At 29.8% G+C, this 20,527-nt stretch overlaps 1 protein-coding gene across 1 annotated transcript; it reads right to left on the bottom strand.

The window, feature by feature from the left end:
* Positions 1-3,093: 3,093 nt before the first annotated feature.
* On the bottom strand, positions 3,094-5,557 carry LOC129906747 (uncharacterized). Its single transcript, XM_055982643.1, has one exon. It carries the CDS (start codon positions 4,442-4,444, stop codon positions 3,110-3,112), a length of 1,335 nt encoding a protein of 444 aa, XP_055838618.1. The 5' UTR covers positions 4,445-5,557; the 3' UTR covers positions 3,094-3,109.
* Between the last annotated feature and the right edge of the window lie 14,970 nt (positions 5,558-20,527).

Here is a 20,527-nt window from a genome sequence, read left to right as displayed (position 1 = left end):
CTACCCCAATTGTATTGTTACCTAACGACTAATTACTTTTTTATTTACTCAGTCATTGAAAATCCTTTTCTAAAACCACAATTATAAAATTAAAATAACCTGCTTTAATTGCAGTTGTACCGCAAACAACCAACCCTGAAAACCTAAATAAAAAAAAAACATATGCAACAGGTACCTGTAGGACGTAGAAATTGGAAGTGGTTGTTTTCATTGTTCAAACTGTTCATGATTTTTCGATCACGTTCGAACATTTCAATCACTTTCGATCATTTCGCCTAGTGTTTATGAACAGTTAATCTGTTTACGAGTAATTTTGTTCGTGGGTATTGAGGATCGAGTATACTCATGAGTTCAAACAATTTGTGTGGTTTTGTTTGTGAGTATTTTTGTTTATGAGTAAGATGATTTACGAGTATAGAGAGAAAACGATCGAGCACGAACGATCATTTTAAAAAATTGAAATTGTTCGAACACGTTCGAACATACTCATTTGGATCTCTGGTAGGTACCTAATCAATGAATGAAATTTTGTTCTTTAATATTTTTTCATGGGATAGGTTAGGGTTAGGAATAAGCAAATGAAATCTGGTTTTGGGATATTTTTTGGAAATCAAGAAAAAAAGAATACATGCACAGTTTCATTTTTTAGTGCATTGATTTGGTTTTTATTTATTTTTTTTTTGTCTTCTTTAACTGGGGTATGAAATCATGAGTATCTAAGTAGGTAGGTGAAACAAGTAAGTACCTACATGGTAACATATCTGCTACACTTTGTCTTAATTTTGATCAAGTTGAGTTAGTAGGTAGGTAGGTACATACCTATGTCGAACAAATAGTAACTATGTACCTACAAACGTTATTTAACGTAGGTAGAACATAGGTATACCTATACTTACACAAATAAATTCATTTAAACCGTAGTCAGTCAGATATGTTTGTAATTATATTATGTAGGTATGTAGCAGATACTACGTATCTCATTGTTGTAGGTACATTATAAAAGGCAGGTTTATGAAATTAAACTAGTTTTTATCAACTTTTGATTTTGATCAACTACCTATCTACCTACGATTTTTATTCACAAAACAGAACATAAAAATTTATTTTACAAAAGAAATTATAAATTGTAGGTATAAAATAACAACACAGGGATTTTTCGGGGTCCGTAGCTAGAATCATGTAGAAAAAAAATATTTGAAAATAAAGATAATTTATTGACCAATTTAGAGTTAATAATCGAAAAAGTGGAGAAGAATAAAATCTTGTTTTCCTTTGGCTTTTTTGAAAAACAAGATGGCCAAAGAAAAACAAGATTTTATTCTTCTCCACTTTTTCGAAAAAATGATTTAGTTACTTCACTAATCAAATTAATTCAGATGATAATTTAATACAACATTTATTGATTTTGCATCAGCTACTAAGTACATTAATCAACAATATTTATTTCGCGCATTATTCTTTTATTATATACATACAAGAGTGATTTATATAATTGAATATGAATTAATTTTTTTTTTTTTCAAAAAATGAAACATAACTTAGTTTTTAAATATTCTGCTCTTAGGCTATTTCATTTAAAGTGTTTAATGTTATGGTATTTACCTTATTCACATTAAATGAAATAGTTTCCAGGGGACACGATCGTGGACGTGGCAGAATGTCGTCCCCCACCCGCCCTACCTCCATCTTATTTTAAATAGTGAATCCAATTTTAATACATACTTTTTCGTTTTAATTATTTTATGTGTTCATTAAATTTTGAAGCTTTTTATTTTTCGGTTTTTTAGTTTTACAAAGATTCTTATCTAGTGTCCATTTACAATTCTTCCACAGTAAAACAATAATTAAAAAGTTTGCGGTATCAAGTCGGTGCGTGTAACAATCATCAGTACTTTTAAACCAGTCAGGAAAATTAATATTTGTTGCTTCAATGCATTTTTGTAAGATATTCTGGCGTATATTGGATGTGAATGCATTTTCTTTAAAGTATTTTGAAAATACTTCTACATGTGTGCGCGATATTTGGAAGTATTTTTCAGAAGGCCATAAAAGCAAAGGTTTTTCCTTTGAGCTATCATATTCTTTCAGTTTTAATAGAACCTCTGTTATATGAATTGTAGATTTATCTTTTGAGATTTCCTGAATGCACTTTTGACAAACACTACGCATTTTGCTAAACGTTTTGAAATAACAATACCCTGCAAAATACCTCGTTGCTATATCGCATGTTTCTGGAATTATTATCATAATATCGTTTTGTTCTTGCTGATCATTTATTGGTACGATTTCATCTATTACATAATGCTCAGATTCATTTATGTCACTGTTTTCTAAATCATCATTAAGTACAGGCATGCTTTCGACTTCTGTGTCTGTTATTGCCTTCCAATCTAGCTCAAGATATTCTGAATCATCTTCTTCGCAATTGAAAAACTTGGAATTAAATAAAAATTTTAAGGAAATTACTTTTGCAAGCAATGAATTAAATTCGGATACCGTTGGATTATTTTTGTTGAAGTTTCTTGCTCTTATTTTGCCGAATAGGTTTTCAAGTGGATCTTGATTACATTTATTAATATTAATGTATTTTATATCTTCATGATCTGCGAACAATTCATTACGCATACATAAAACACTCCTAATTGTTGTAACTAGGCCTTCAAAGCAAAAGGCTCTACTTCGTGCGTTTGTAAGCTCAATATTTTTAATATAGATTGTCATATCTTTTAAAAAATCTATGTTTTCATTATTGCGAGAGAGTGCTGGTTTTCCTATAAGAAGATCAAACAATTTATTTATTTTGTTTATAAAAGCGGCTGTTGGAGATGCATATTTTATTAATTGTTCTGGAAATTTATTTAATGCTATAAGTGCCTCAATCCCACAAGCAACTGATCGACTTAGTGTCTGTGCAGCCATGGCAACATTCATTTTTTGGAAATCTGTTGGATCAATGTGGGAAGAAGTTAATTTAGGACACATTTTTGTTGTGTTGTTTTTTTCAGCATTGTATACAAATTCAATAATTTTCCAGCTTATTGATCCATCTGATGTCACTAAGTCATACTTTAATAAGTTATTTCTTACACTTTTTATTAGGTGTGGCATATCATACGTTGCGCATATTTTTTTTTCCTTTATAGTTAAATTGAAAGTTTTCTAAATTAATACTCAGTTGCTTGTATAATTTTCGGTTCGTAGGACCTTGATCACAACATATTGCTCTTACATTGAGATTCAGATGATTGCATATCTCCAAGCAGTTTTTTACTTCTTTTTCAAGTTCTTCTGTAGGAATATTTGATGGACAAGCGACGTGGTAGAGGACTTGTTTGAATTTTCCGCAAACGCTCCGAATCATGAAAACGCAAACAGACTTAGGGCATTCGCTTTTTCGGATACCCCTGCCGTAATCAACAAAGCCCTCTACTATGTCTTTATACTTATTGTAGGTAAGATTAGATTGAATACTCATTTCATCGAAAATTAATACAACTTCTCTGTCTTTCGGTGCCAGGTCCTTTGTCACGTTCCTAATTTCTTGAAGAACACTTGAATTCATACCAGGAGATAAGCTTTTGATCTGAATCCATCTATGCAATGAAGAAGCATGTGGTAGATGTAATTTTAGATGATCTCTTAAAAAGTTATACCCCGAAGCGGATCGGAAAAATATACATTGACATATACATTTTTCATCTTCTTTATATGGTTTTTTTCCTTGAGATAAGATTAGTTTCGCAAATGTTTTTGTATTTTGATTCAATTCTTTATCTGCATCAATTTTTTTGCAAATACTTTGTTTTTGAGCTGCTTGCAAGGTTTTTTTGTCTTCTTTTAACCGATATACTTTTCGCGAAATTCTAGCGTTCAATTTTTTATATTTTTGGACTTTCGTCTTCAATATTTTATTTTCTTTTTTGAGGCAATTCATTTTCTTAATGTAATAAGATTGTTTTTTGGAATTTTTTTCGCAGCTTGAACACATAACGGGTATCTCATCGGAATTTCTGTCGTTTACATAAGAATTTGTTAAAATTTGAATTTCGTTTAGATTTTCTGTCTCTGCTTCAACAACTGCTAAATTTGTTGTATTTCTTGGGGTCAAATAGTTGATTTTTGCATTTTCTGGATTAAAATAAAATTCATTTCTATCGCTTGATTCACTACACTCTCTTTCCCTCAAATCATTTTCTTTTAAGAAAAGTGTTGGCTTACATTTTTGACGTAGCTTTTGTTTGCCTATAGAAGTTGATTCAAAATGAAGACTGCAAATATATGGCTTTTTTAGATTCTGAACTCTTTGTTGACACTCTTTTTCGAGCACCGTCAACCACTCATTATATTTGTTCGTGTCCTTTTTTGGAAAGCGGAACAATTTTCTCTCTTCGCTTGTTTTCGAATTGCAATGTGTTATAACACATCTAGTTCTTTTCCAAGACATTTTTAAATAGAATGTACCTGTATAAAACTAAAAAATATATAAAAATAAAATACAAAAGTTACCTTCCTCTTTCTTTCTTGAAAATCAAGTCTTATAATCAGGAAAAGAAAGGATTTCATTCACTTTCTTCAAACCTTTATGCTAACCATATTATTTGGAAAAAAAAAATAAAATATATGTTAATTTTGTTATTCTTTATTGATGGAATTTAATATTAAACAATTAGAAGGCAATCAGGCTTATCACGGATTCCATTCGCATCGGAAATTTTCTACGATTCCCCAAAGAATAATCACAGAATTCGTTCGTAATGGAAAATTTCATACAAATCCACGATCGGATTTTGTGAATGTTTTTTCGTGAATATTGGCAAATTTTTGATACGAATAGAAGAATGAAAACGTAGCACAGTGTGGTAATTCGCCAATTTGACTGGACAAAATAGAAAAAAAAAAGTTTAGCCACATGATTTTAAATCATGAGTTGAGCTTCTCAATACAATGGGTAACTGTAATTCATGTTTGGTTTTTTGGTTTTCATCTCGGATTAGCTTAAGCTAAGCTTGAAAGTTGGTTCTTGCCAACAGTTGGATGGAGATAATATAAAGTATTCTATTTTTCGCTTGAGTTTGGTTGACGATTAAAAACGCTTTGGTAGTTTTTTTGTTGTAGTTGTTTTTTTAAATTGTTAATCTACATTTGGAGGTAAAGTATTATAATTTTTATTTATTAATTACCATTGCAACTATTTAAAAAAAAATAAATTCTGTAAGAAGGCTAGGAAGTGCAAAAAAAAATATCTTTGTTTTTCAAATAGAGGTAAAGTTAATTTTTCCGCATTTTTCCGGTCTGAAATTAATTAATTAATGTATTGTGGAGTGTTGTCATTGAGATTAGCTATTTACATGTCTCGCGTTTTTCGACCGCCATACAACTTTTTTAACTTTTCAAAATGAAGTCAAGATTTTCAAAAAAACAAATTTTCCAAAAATGTGTCAAAACTGCCAAATAAGATCGAAAAGACAGTTTTTTTGATCTTTTAATAAGCAGGTATCATCTTTGGAACATTTTTGACAATAAATAAAAATTAAAAACATATATAAAAGTTTTGTGCTTCAAGTTAAGCAAAAAAAAAAAAAAAAAAAAGGTGGAAGACACTTTGGACCGCTCTTTAAACATGAATTTCATTTTGCTTGACCAATATTATGTGGTAACTAAATAAACAAAAACAGTAGATAGTGAAACAAAGAAGAAAAGAATTTTTAAAAATTAAAAAAATGTGAAAAATATAACAAACGAAAGGTTAAAAGTGCACCTATCCATTAGAAATAGTTAAAATCAGTAGAATCGCTCTCCGCAAAATTGAAAAAGCATATTCCAATAAAACCGTAAAGGATTTATCGAAATTTTCTTTGAGTGAAGGATCAAATATATAAAAGATTAAGTTCTGATCCTCTGGAACCACTAAACCACTGGAATTTTCAACTAATCAGGCATTATCATTGATGAATGATGCTTTTCTGTCGGAACACCTAAAACAAGTTAAATGCAAAAAGCAAGCAAGTGTAAAAGGCCAGAAATAGGGACACCAAGAAATTTAGAGAATTATTAGCTTGAAAAACATCGAAGGTAATAATAAACACAGCTGCTTTTAATAGGCCCTTAAGTTTCAAGTTTGCATCGCACGAAAAGGAGTTACTTTTTTAAATTATCTGCAAATATTTTTAAAGGTGATGCCATTTTTTATGATTGGGAAACATATTTAATTAAAATTATTGCTTAAATTTTAATTTAAAGCATGATATTGAGAAAATAAATCATATATGTCACCTGTCAAAAACGTGTGTAAAAGTTCTATTTTTTAATAAAAACTAATTATTCTGCCTCTCTTTTTTCGTGAATAGCAAAAGAGTTTTTATTTATTGAGATTTTTCAAGCGTTTTTTTTAATAATTAAGTATATCCAATCATAGAATATGTTTACGGAAACATAAATTCAAATACTATAAAAATTCATTTTCTTCATCACTATTTTAACCCACTTTTTGCAGAAGTTATAGATTTCTTTTTAAAAAATCTTTCTTTTTTATAGAATTTTATCTATTCACATTCATTTGTTTAAAACTGTTTAGAAAAAAAGTCGATTTAACGCGAGTTATTAATTTTGTCCAGCTAGATTCGTGATTGGCCACACTGTGCGTTGGTCAGGCAAAATTTGTAATTCCTCAGAAACATCTCGGATTAAGATGATTTTTTTTTTATATCTTACATATGTATATTTATTAAATCAAAAAATTTTTGAAATGGAGCAATATTATTGACATTGTGAAAAAAAAATTTATATATGTCGTACAAAAGACACAAAAAATTGATTTTTGATCAAAATGTTTCCGTATATTATAATATTATTTTTTTCATTTTTTTTTTTTTTTGAAAAGTGTCACTCCTGCTTAAAGAAGTTGGGGTATTTAATTATTTAACAGAATAGAAGGTCCTTACTATGCGATACTCAAAAGGTTTCTGATTTATTAAAGATACAAAAAAGTAAAATGTTGAAAAAAGCATCGAAATCGGAAGTGTTTCTAGGGTCTTCGAAGGGAAAACTTCATTTGTCTAATTTAAAAGAAGTGATCACATGTTTTCAGAACAACTTTTAAATTTACAAATCGTCGGTCTCATTAGAAAACCTCGTAACTCCACTTATTTTCAAATATGACTTTTGAATGCCATTCTTTAGAAAATATGTCAGCGGAGCAACCCAGAAAATTTGGGGTCATTCCGAAAACTCTAAATAGACTTAAATTCAAATTTTGCACAGCGCGTTTCTTTCCAACTGCTCTGTTGTTTGTTTACTCTTTCGTCTCTCTGGGAGTTACGAAGTTTTCTCATGAGACCAACGATATTATGAAATTTAAGTAAGAAAACACATAACATCATCGATTTTTTTCTTAACTTACTTTGAAAAGAATGTAGCTACCTATTACAAAAGAAAAAAATGTATATGTACATAATATAGATAAAGAAATTGTAGATATGTATATTTTGAAAAATAAAATAATAATCAGAACAAATGAAAACCATTTGGTAGTTTACACGAACATTTGAGTCAATTAAGGTTAAGAGCTAAAAAAAACAGATTTGAAAGTTTATCTTCGATTACAATAATTTTTGTAAAATATATGATTTTATAAAGGAGTTCCTCAGGTTCATAGTTTAAGTTCAAAATTATTTGTAACTTATTTTTAAAATAACTTTAAACTTTTAATTTTTCTTTGATTCATCTAAAATTTAAACGGTATTAATAAATAAAATATTCAAATAAACTCAAAAGAATTTGACTTTGCTCATAAAAAAGTGATTAAAGTTTTATTTAATCTCAAGTTCGAACCCTCATAACAGAAAAACAGTTTGATGAATAAGTCTGAAACTTTGCAGATTAATTTCAGGTGTATTAAGCTTCAATATTTAATATATATAAAATAGTTATAAAATAGCGGCATATTTTCAAAAAATAAGTAAAAAGGTCTATTATGATAGCTTTATTAAAGTAAACTTAATTTCTTTGTAGAGAATTAAATGGGGTATTTAAATGTATCCTTGATTTTTTTGAAAGTGATTCGTTGTTTAGGTATCTAGTCAAAGTATGGTTTTTGGTTTGATGACTGATTTTGGAGTCTAAGAACTCGTAGAATTTATACATAGCCTTTCTAAAAATAATAATCATTTTATCAGAAAAAAATTTCCCACTTAAAAAAAAAAGAAAAGAAAATATTTTGTACTAAAATTCTAAAACAAAAAGAATGTCCCTTTCACATGCTTTTTGTTTTGTCATGATACGATAATTTTTTACTGAGATACAGCTTATCGAATATCACTAAAAAAAACAAGAATTTTTTGTCTTCCTTTAATTTTTTGTGCTAGTGTATTTTATAAATATTCTGATGCATATTCTTTAGCTTTAGGAAAAATGTCAAAAAACTTCGAAAAACCATATCTCGAAAACCTATCAATACGCTCGTATCTGTGCGATAAGTACTTACCTAAAAATAAAACAAAAAATTATTTTACACTATTTTTACTGTAATTAAATTGATCGTCAAAAATATACGAATTTAATAATAAACTAGCAGTAATGTTCAAGGTATCTATCCTTAAACTTTTGTTTTCATTAATTTTAAATCTATAACAAATGATTTATAAAATTTTATTTATCATAGAGTTCCAAAATCCGACCGAATTTTCTTTTTACGGAATGTATAAGACAAAAAACTAAATGCACTTATAATTAAGTTAATTTTAAGTTTTCTTATGGATTGTTGTAAAAGGCAAAAGTACTTACCTACTCCTTAAAAAACAAGAAGAATAAATACATTTTAAATAAATTTTGTTGTTTTTATACATAAATCAAGTAGTTGGTAGTGCAAAAAAAATCTCTATCCATTCTTAAGAAATAAAAAAAAACTTAAAATATTATAATAAAAGTTCTTTTAAAGTTACAAAATTATCTCGTTAAAAAGGTTTTTAGCTGCAAACCAAGTAGGTATGCCATTTAATTTCTTGTAAAACGAAGAATTTTTAGAAAAAAAATTTGAAAATCGAGACGTTTTTCTAGCCATTTTTTTATAAATAAACAAAAATTGAACTTTTTTAAAAATCCAAAAATTATATTTGGAAAATGTTCCTTATTTTTCATATACCTAAGAGATCCGTTTTTGCATAAATATAAATATAATAGTAACAGTTCAAAGTATATTTTTTTTTATTTGATAGGTACGACCTCGTTTGCCATTTTTGAGAAACCCAACCTTTTCTTTTTTGTCCAGTACGTACATATCTACCGTTTATTTTTGTCTTAAAACAAATTGATTTTCCGTCTACGGTATCACGAAAAACTCTTAGTTATCAATTTTCAAGTAGGAAAATCGCTTCAGATCGAGATAGAGGATACAGACAAAACTATTGCGAGACCCAATTTTTCGCTTTTTGTTATCTCGAGCTCGATATTTTTACGAATCCTTAACTTGTCCGTAAATCGTAAACCGCAAGTAAAAAAATGAATTTGAAATTTAAAAGAATAGGTGTTTTTAAGAAAAACAAATTTAATTGAAAAAAAAACGTTTACTGCAACTGAAAAAAAATTGCATAAAAAAAAATTGTTTTACAACTGAAAAATATTTGCATTAAAAAAAAATATGTTATTGCAACTAAAATTGTAAGAAGTTCGACGAATATTAAAAATGAACTATATATTGCCCACACTTCTCATTGATTTGTTTTTTCTATGAAGAATTTTTTTGTATTTGCAAAAGGTACCTACAATTTTTTTTGAGGCAAAATATTGTTTTTGTCAATAAAGATAATATTTTCAATACAAATATTTTTCAGGTGCAGTAGTATTTTTTTAATTCAAAATATTATTAAGTTGCAGTAAATATTTGTTTGTTTTCAAAAAGATTTTTTTTTCAACCCTGCTTCATTTTTTTATTTCTTGCTTCCATCAAAAAAATAAAATTCACCTGTTTGAATGCAATTCAAATGTAAACAAAAACATGAATAGAATTCGCCAATTCATTCACTCTACTCTATCTAAGAACCTGCTTACCAGCGATGCCAACTGAGGCATAATTATGCCTTTTAGGCATAATTTTATTAGCTAAGGCATTGAGGCTTATTTTTTGCCAAAAAGGCATAATTTTTTTCTTTCTACTCTTGATTTATATTTTAAAACTTTCTTATAATTTTTTAAATATTTTGTTAAAAAGAGTAAAAACTTATATTTTCTATATCTTTTAAATAAAGGTTGTTCGAAATTTTGTATACAGAATTTGTTTTTAACATTTAACTATTGGTAGTGTTTAATTTTTCGAAGAATTTTGTTCACACTAATCACTTTTACTAGAAAAGAATCTAATTTTGTTGCTGTAAGAAGGTCTAAAACGCTTGCAAATAGGCTAATATTTTTTATTGGTGAAAAAAATTGGCCGCTTATTTCTTCCAATTATATGAAGCAACGTCTTGAAATATTCCTTTCGAAGAAAAAAAGTTTCCGTTACGTGACAAATAAGTTGCTTTTCAATCGTCAGTTAGACTATAAGAAGAATAAATTTCAATATAAAAAATGTTATTCCTAGGAATAATCTCTATCTGAGGTTTATCTGAATATTGAAAAATTGGCCCTTAATGTATAAATTGATTAAATAAACATTTCGTTTTGTGTACTTGTGTACTTTTTGTATATAATTTTTAAGCATAAACTAAGAAATTTAAATTGAGGCATAATTTATTTGAAAAGGCATAATTTTTTTTCAAGTGAGGCATAATTTTGACTGAACGGGTTGGCAACGCTGCTGCTTACCTACCTATCCATCTACCATACACATACACACCAGACACCACAATTGTGCGCACATCGGAGCGAACACACATAATGTTTTGTCTATGGGCCGCCTTACGCACGCAGACAGACGTCATGTCGCCCAACGACATCGGGTTAATGTATACGCAGATACGAACACTACGCTCATGCTCATATTTCACCAACACTCTGCACCTCATATGTATGTCTAGATGTCTACACACAATTGAACAATCTGATCGGTGCCCATGCAATCTCAACCAGGGATGAGAATGCTAAGCCCGAAAAGTGAAACATACTGCCCAAAAAAACGAAGTAGATTTGGAAAATATGTAGCAGATAATGAAAAAAAAAATATACATATAAAACAAAGGAGAATGCCCAAAAATAAATATATTAAAAAAAAAAAAAAACCAGCACCGATTTAAATGAGACCTGCATAGCTTGAAAGCGCATCACTCGTAAATAACAAATATGATTTTTTTTCTCAAAAAGCCATCCCCGTGATTGCTATAATGATTTTTAATGTCAAATTATAAAGTGTTTTTTATTACAAAATTATTTTCATTGACTTGGTCTTAGTTCCATGAGCAAAGATGTGCCATCTGCCATATAAGAACCTAAGATTGTTTTTTAAAAGCCGATGTCTGATTTATTTTATAAAAAATGCATAACCGGACCCACAGCCATTATGTGGATTTGGGCGGTGACATAAAATAATTAATATCTTGGATGGGTCTTTGATTTGGATGTATATGATGTGAAATTCTTGCAGTGCCTAAAGAGCACTAACAATGCATTTTTTTAACAAAAAATGAAACAAGATGACACATCTTAAATGAAATTTTGTTCGTTAGAAAAAAAATTTTTAAACGAAGTAGAAATAGGTTGCTACGTAGCAGATACATCAAAATAAATTAATGAAGTAGATCTGCTACATATGAAGTAAATACTCATCTCTGATCTCAACATCAGCCGACACTTATAAAATATTTTCATATTGTCGGCGTAGAAAAAAATTGTTCTAAAGGCTTAACTACATTGGCTCAAAAAGTGAAAAAGTACAAAAGTGAAAATTTTCAAACACATTTTTGTACAGTTTTGCGGACTGGAAAATTAAAACAAATGATGCAGGAAGCTTATTTTTTGGTCTAAAAAACAATTTGTAAACTCTTTTTCACAAAAAAATTGCGCTAGCCAGAAAAAAAATATTTTCACTTTTGTACTTTTTCAAAAAGTGGTGTATGTAGTTAAGCCTTAAGGCTTTAAGAAATCCTTTGTACTGAGAACAATTTTGCTTTACGCCGACGATATGTGCCTATCCACAATAAAAAGAAATAAAGAACTAGGTACATACGTAGGTACCTAACTGAAAACAATAAGATATTTTAATGAATTGTTAAATTTTACTCACATTTTTCTTATTTGGTTCAATTGGAACCTTTAAAAAAAAAATCACCAAATAAAAAAAAAATAAGAAACACAAAATTCAGAAAGTAGGTAGGTAGGTAGATTATATAAAACAAAATAATTTCACACAACACTTGCACAAAATTAATATTAATATTTCAATTGTTTTTCAAAATATTTATAGGTATGTAGTAATAAAAATTACTGATTGTTATTTAAATAGGTAGGTAGGTATGTATTTGAAATATTTTACAGCAGCTGATTGCTTAGAAAGTCAATAGGCCAGTCATTATGTCGGAAAAAACGGCTTAGAAATGCAAAATGACCGAGAAAGCTAAATTTTGGATATGTTGTAGAGGATGCTTAAAAAAACTTAACTTGAAGTTTTCGACCAAGATTTCCTATGAGCTTTTTCCGCCATTTTGAAAAAAAGGATAAAATTGGTTTTTTGACAATAACTCGGCTATCTGACGAGATGCGAAAATTTTACAAGAAGCTTTTTTGTAGCTTTTAACGAGTTCTACAATTCATGCATACACATTTTTTGTGTATCATGAACCGTTTTCGAGATATCGATTAAAAAAGTCAAAAATTTAGGACATGCCATTTGTTTTTTGACAAAATCTATTTTTGGGTGATGAATATCGAAAAAATTATTAATATAAAATTTGTAGACCACATTCAGACCTACAATGTCGTATTTTTATATTTTTTTTTGGACAAAAATTACGGCCGCAAAGTCGTTTAGGCCGCGCCCACCGCCAAGCAAGCCGCCCGTTCGGTTGTAAAAAAACAATCATTCATGTTTTTTTTTAATGTTTATATTATTATATCAGTAACACATGCATACAAATGTATGTATTTATTTAATAAATAATGAGAAGAAGATGGCAATGGTTTTTTTGTAACCGCAATTTTATTAACCAAAATTTTGTAAATACAGTATACCGGCTTTTTGTGTTGATTGTGCATTTTGTAATTTGCTTCAATCTCTATATTATTTAGTTCATCAAAATTGCAATTAGATCAGTGCCAATAATATTTGAAAATAAAAAAATTATTAGCAGCATATGAGTGGTAGGAAAATTTAGGATAAATGGTATATCAAAGCGGAAAAATAAATTGCCCACAAACTAATTGGTGGAAAAGGTTGGGTGGGCGAAAAAGTGCGGTTGGTGTCAAAAATCGTGGTTTTTTACGATTTGTATCAAAAGTAGACCTCCTATCGAAAAAAGTTAAATGCAAAAGTTGTGGATAATAAAAGTATAATAACTTTTACTCGAACCATTTTTTTTATATAATCTCAAAAATATTGAAAAAATGCAAAAAAATACGATTTTTTTATTTTTATTTTTATCTTTTACCAAAATGGTTTGATTTTAATAAATCTTGGTTAAAAATTACTTTGTTATGTTTTCTATCTTTTGTAAATGTTTTTTTGAGCAAAAAGTTAATATTTGAATTTTTGACGAATTTAATTTAAAAAAAAAAAACATGTTTTTCAATCCAAAAAGTTTTTGATTTTTGAAAAGCTTGGAATGCAGTTACTTAGATTAAAACCTTTTATTTAAGATTGTATGGAAAAACTTTACTTTTGATTTAGAAAATATTGAGAAAAATTGAAAAAAAAAAAACGATTTTTAAGATCGATTTTTCCGTAAATGACAGTAATATTGGCGAGAAATAATTTTCCATAGAAACCAAATCGTACTTTTCTAATGGCCTTTGACCTTCTTAATTTCAATCTAGCATTAGAATAGCTCTAACGTGCAAAGTTTATGAGATATTGAATTTTGAACGTTCAAAACACTATTTTTGTGATGTATTGTCATGGTAATATCTCAACGTGATGTGATAGAATTTTTCTGACTAAAGATTCAAAGCTGAAACACAATCACGCTTCAGGGCGTCGCTTCGTTGCGTTACGTGAGAAATCCTCAAAGCGCGCTTCTGTCACTTTGACTTTGAACAGCTGATTGTAACATAAAATCTGCTGTCAAATAAAAAAAAACACAGTCACTCACAAAATTATTGGGCCAAGTCTTTATCTTGATTTAATTGTGGAAAAACGAAAAAGGATATTAATGTGTTTAAAAAATGCATAGAAATTTGTGTATTCTTTAATCCTATAGTTATAAAAACAAAACCAATCAAAATATATTGTTTTTAACAATAAAACTCAGTCTAAAACATCATTAAATTTTTTTTGTTTTTAATACGTTAATTGTTTTGATTTAAAATATCTCGATGTCGTTTTTTTGTGCAAAATCTATATAGAGAAATTAAAAAACACACATAGTTTTGCAATAATTTATTTTTTTTTATTCACATTTGGCGCAATAATAATGTAGGTGACTGTAACTATGTCTGTTAAATGTCAGAAAGCGAGCAAAAGTTCAGTCTGGTTGAACTTTTGCTCGCTTTCTTACGTTTCCTTACGTTTGTCAAAAAAAGAGTACGTAAGAAAAGCGTCATTGTGTGAGGATACACAGATTTCCTATAGTTGAACTTTTCGCAGTTGTCAAAATCGACGGCAAAGCGTGATTGTGTTTCAGCTTTCAAGCTCAGCATACAAAAAATCATTAAAAAAATATACTTTGATTTCTATAAAAAAAAAACTTTTTGACTAGTGAAATCGAACAAGGCATTCACCCACTCCCTTTAGCCCAATTAGTTTGTGGGCAATTTATTTTTCCGCTTTGATATACCATTAATCCTAAATTTTCCAACCACCCATATGCTGCTAATAATTTTTTTATTTTCAAAAATTTTTGGCACTGCTCTAATTGCAATTTTGATGAACTAAATAATATAGAGATTGAAGCAAATTACAAAATGCACAATCAACACAAAAAGCCGGTATACTGTATTTGCAAAATTTTGGTTAATAAAATTGCGGTTACAAAAAAACCATTGCCATCTTCTTCTCATTATTTATTAAATAAATACATACATTTGTATGCATGTGTTACTGATATAATAATATAAACATTAAAAAAAAAACATGAATGATTGTTTTTTTACAACCGAACGGGCGGCTTGCTTGGCGGTGGGCGCGGCCTAAACGACTTTGCGGCCGTAATTTTTGTCCAAAAAAAAATATAAAAATACGACATTGTAGGTCTGAATGTGGTCTACAAATTTTATATTAATAATTTTTTCGATATTCATCACCCAAAAATAGATTTTGTCAAAAAACAAATGGCATGTCCTAAATTTTTGACTTTTTTAATCGATATCTCGAAAACGGTTCATGATACACAAAAAATGTGTATTGAATTGTAGAACTCGTTAAAAGCTACAAAAAAGCTTCTTGTAAAATTTTCGCATCTCGTCAGATAGCCGAGTTATTGTCAAAAAACCAATTTTATCCTTTTTTTCAAAATGGCGGAAAAAGCTCATAGGAAATCTTGGTCGAAAACTTCAAGTTAAGCTTTTTTAAGCATCCTCTACAACATATCCAAAATTTAGCTTTCTCGGTCATTTTGCATTTCCAAATGTATACAGGGTGTCCCAAAAGTAATGGAACAAACGAAATATGCTGATAGGCCAACTTAAGGGCTCTCAGAATTTGGTAACTTGTTCATCCCAAATCCTTACGGTTTTCGATTTAATGCAGTTTTTGTGAAATTTCGAAAAATGCCGACTTTGCATCAGTATTTTGCTTCCTCCGCTCATAATTGATTTTTGTTTTTTACAATTCTTCCACTAAAACATTGCCCAATAATAGGAAATTATTAATTAGTCAAAATATTTTCTATTTCATACGCCATTTTGCTGCAAATTAATTAACAGTTCCATGTTTTATAAAAACTCAATTTCTTACTTTTATTTCAGAGCAGCATCCCGAAAAAAATTTGTATGGTATGATACCGGTTTATTATTTTGAAAACTTTTCGTGTTATTGCGGTTTTCAAAAATGTATAAAAGTTTCCAAAGTTGAAATTAGAACGAAAGATATTACAATTTGAATGCAAAAAAACAGGGCTTTTCAGAGAAAAATAACAAAGAAAAATAAACACATTTGTTCGACTGTTGTTTGTTTATTTCTTTTTGCATAAAAGCCTCTATTTTTGTTTGTTATTTTGCTCTGAAACGCTCTGTTTTTTTGCATTCAAATTGTAATATCTTTCGTTATAATTTCAACTTTGGAAACTTTTATACATTTTTGAAAACCGCAATAACACGAAAAGTTTTCAAAATAATAAACCGGTATCGTACCATACAAATTTTTTTCGGGATGCTGCTCTGAAATAAAAGTAAGAAATTGAGTTTTTATAAAACATGGAACTGTTAATTAATTTGCAGCAAAATGGCGTATGAAATAGAAAATATTTTGACTAATTAATAATTTCCTATTATTGGGCAATGTTTTAGTGGAAGAATTGTAAAAAACAAAAATCAATTATGAGCGGAGGAAGCAAAATACTGATGCAAAGTCGGCATTTTTCGAAATTTCACAAAAACTGCATTAAATCGAAAACCATAAGGATTTGGGATGAACAAGTTACCAAATTCTGAGAGCCCTTAAGTTGGCCTATCAGCATATTTCGTTTGATCCATTACTTTTGGGACACCCTGTATAATGACTGGCCTACAAAGACAAATTGAAATCACTTCTATCCAGCGTTGCCAACCCGTTCAGTCAAAATTATGCCTCACTTGAAAAAAAATTATCCCTTTTCAAATAAATTATGCCTCAATTTAAATTTCTTAGTTTATGCTTAAAAATTATATACAAAAAGTACACAAGTACACAAAACGAAATGTTTATTTAATCAATTTATACATTAAGGGCCAATTTTTAAATAGTCAGATAGAGATTATTCCTAGGAATAGAGATTATTCCTAGGAATAAAATTTTTTATATTTAAATTTATTCTTCTGATAGTCTAACTGACGATTGAATAGGCAACTTATTTGTCACGTAACAGAAACTTTTTCTCTTCGAAAAGAATATTTCAAGACGTTGCTTCATATAATTGGAAGAAATTAGCGGCCAATTTTTTTCACCAATAAAAAATATTAGCCTATTTGCAAGCGTTTCAGACCTTTTTACAGCAACAAAATTAGATTCTTTTCTAGTAAAAGTGATAAGTGTGAACAAAATTCTTCGAAAAATTAAACACTACCAAGAGATGGTAAAAACAAATTCTGTATATAAAATTTCGAACAACCTTTATTTAAAAGACATAGAAAATATAAGTTTTTAGTCTTTTTATCAAAATATTTAAAAAAAATATAAGAAAGTTTTAAAATATAAATCAAGAGTAGAAAGGAAAAAATTATGCCTTTTTGGCAAAAAATAAGCCTCAATGCCTTAGCTAATAAAATTATGCCTAAAAGGCATAATTATGCCTCAGTTGGCATCGCTGCTTCTATCTACCCACTTGCACTCCTTTTTTTATTTTCGCGGGAGAGTGAGTAAGGCCATGGTCGTAAGAGAAAAGAGATCCTTTCTTATTGTTCTCTTTTTAAATTAAAAAAAAAGCTTTTTTGTCGGCTGAAAAATTCTCTTCTCCTTTTTGATTCAAATTTAAAAAGCTCTTGTCGGCTGAAATGTGTCGGCTGGAAAAAATGTTGATGACCATTTTTTTCTATGGGATGCGATATCTGTATATAATTGTCTGTGGTTCCATTCAATTGTCGACTTCCGCACAGCACTGTTTCGCCATCTACATCAAGCCAACAGTTTGTAGCTGAGGACTTGAAAATACTATTTTGATTTCTGTCCTGAGCAGCCAAAACAGAAAACAAATTGCGTGATATTGTTGGAACATACCATACATTATTCAGTGATATAATCTTGTTGTTGTGGGTTGATTTCACTCTTATCGTTCCACTTCCAACAGCGCTTAATATTTCTTTACCAGCTGCTTGAATTCTACAAGGACTTTCAAACTCTTCAAAATCAATGAACCAGTCTGGACAGTTGGTGACATGTCTTGTGGCACCATTATCTATCCACCAATCCATTGAACTCAACTCTGTTGCATACGCATCATTGCAGACTGACACTAGAGATGCGTTAATATCAACAAGATTTGTTTTATTGCTGCTTGATGCTAACCCCCTTGTTGGCCTGCCTTCAGCTATCCACTTTCTACAGTCTCGAACCCAATGTCCTTTCTTTTTACAAAAATTACAGACTTTTTTTTGCTTCGGGTTGTGCTTTTTGGTTTTTGTCGAATCTCTTGCTTCGTTCTGTCAGATCTTGCAACTAATGCCTCTTGAGCCAAGTTTTCAGTATCTTCACTTTTTCTGAAGTTCCTTTCATACATACACAGTTGCATAGTCAATTCATCAAAAGTTTTGTCTTCATCTTTTGTAAGCAGCATCCAGCTTGATCTAAAGGTTTCGAACGAACTTGGCAAAATATGCAATACTTTGCATACTACTATGAGATCTGGTAATGCCTGTTGCTTTTTCGCTTTAAGACCACTGTTCAGTTCGTTCCACAAACTTCTTAGTTTTGCAATATGCATCGATACATCTTGAGCTGGATTCCAGTTGAATGCAAAAAGATCAGTGCAGATTTTAAACAACTGATCCTTTGAAGTTGCTTCGAATTGTTGTTTCAGGGCATCCCATGTTTCGTGTGCGGTTTCTTTATCCATGATCTTTTGGTATACTTCTTCCGTAACCGAGCTTGTAATCATGGATTTCGCATAACTGTTTGCTTTTCTATATAAATTGCTCTGTTCTCTATAATTGCTGATTTCATCTGGTTTAGCAGTCGCTGCAAGTTCTTCCGGCTTCTTCAGAACACCATCAATTGCGTCTAGAGCGCCTTCATGATAGTCTAGCAAATCTCTGATTTTCCTCTTCCATACAGGCCAATCAGACTCACTAGCCAAAAGCTTTATATGCTTCGCTAAATCCATTCTTGGAAATCAAAAACAACCAATTCGAAAATCTCAAGTAAAAAATTCAATCAAAATCAAAAATTAAGTTTTATTAATATTCGCCCATAACCTATTGTTTAACACAATTATGAATAAATAACTGCAATATTTTGCCCCAGTCCGACTTGTTTCACCTACCTAATTAGATACTCATGATTTCATACCCCAGTTCAACAAAAACACAAACCAAATCAATGCGCAAACAAATAAAACTGTGTAGGTATGCATTCTTTTTTCCTTGATTTCCAAAAAATATCCCAAAACCAGATCTCATTTCTATATTCCTAACCCTAACCTATCCTATGAAAAAATATTAAAGAACAAAATTTCATTCATTGATCAGGTAGGTAGTAATAGGTACCTACCTACTTTCTTAAAATGCATTCACAATCCTTTTGCATACCTACACACAATTACTCAATCGCGCCATCCAAGGAAACAAAAACAAAACTAAATTGCAAAAAAAAAACAAACAAAAACAAAAAACCAACCCAAATATGTATGTATATACTAGTACATATTCCTTATTCTTTCTTTCTCTTCTAATAGATCTTTTGTGAGTAGGTACTGAACTACTGAGTAAGTTTTTTGTGTTGTTTTTTTAATGAATCGTTCTTGTTGAGGCTGACTGACCAGCGTCAACCGTTAACCGTATATTCTTTTGATAGAAAGAAACAAAAAACGTGCGCCAGGACGACTCGATACTCGAGCTACAAGGTCTACTTCTATGGACAGAAAAAAAAAACACATATGTGCACAACGGTCTTGAGTTGTAATCGTATCTGAGTACTATTTTCTTTTGTGCTCTTATACTTCAAATACGACGATTTTCTGTTTGCCTTTTCATTTTTTTAATTGACAAACAATATTGCAACACCACCTCATATTTTTATTCCTCATCTCAACCTGAACCTAGCTTATGAAAAAAATATTAGAGAAAAAAATGCATTTATTGCTCAGGTTTTTATTTTTCAATACGTCCACAATCCATCTGCACACACACAGCTCTACTTTTCTTCCAAAAATCCCGCTCCCGCCTTAAAAAAGAAACAGTTAAAGCGCGATTTTGCAATGCAAAAACACAACAAGAATACAAGAACAAATTTCAGAGATACAGAAAAATAACGATTCCAACTCAAGAGTCAAGACCGTTATGCCCATGATTTTTTTTCTTTTCTATCCATACAAAAAGATCTTCTCGCTCTGTCTGAGGCAGAGCCGTGAAAACACATGATACTCACCATAGAGGAAGGAATACCTAGAGAGCCGACTCGTACCCCACTTGCCTAAAACACCCGCAAATTTAATCTCAGATAATCTCTCTTATTTTTCTCTTTTTTTCGTATCTGTGAATACGTGTGAAAGGTACAACATTGTATATATATTCTTATAGTACTCTCATGAAGTAGAATTTT

The sequence above is a fragment of the Episyrphus balteatus genome, chromosome 1 (assembly GCF_945859705.1).
Source record: "Episyrphus balteatus chromosome 1, idEpiBalt1.1, whole genome shotgun sequence".
Classification (NCBI taxonomy): Eukaryota; Metazoa; Arthropoda; class Insecta; order Diptera; family Syrphidae; genus Episyrphus; species Episyrphus balteatus.
This window is presented reverse-complemented; position numbering and strand designations above follow the sequence as displayed.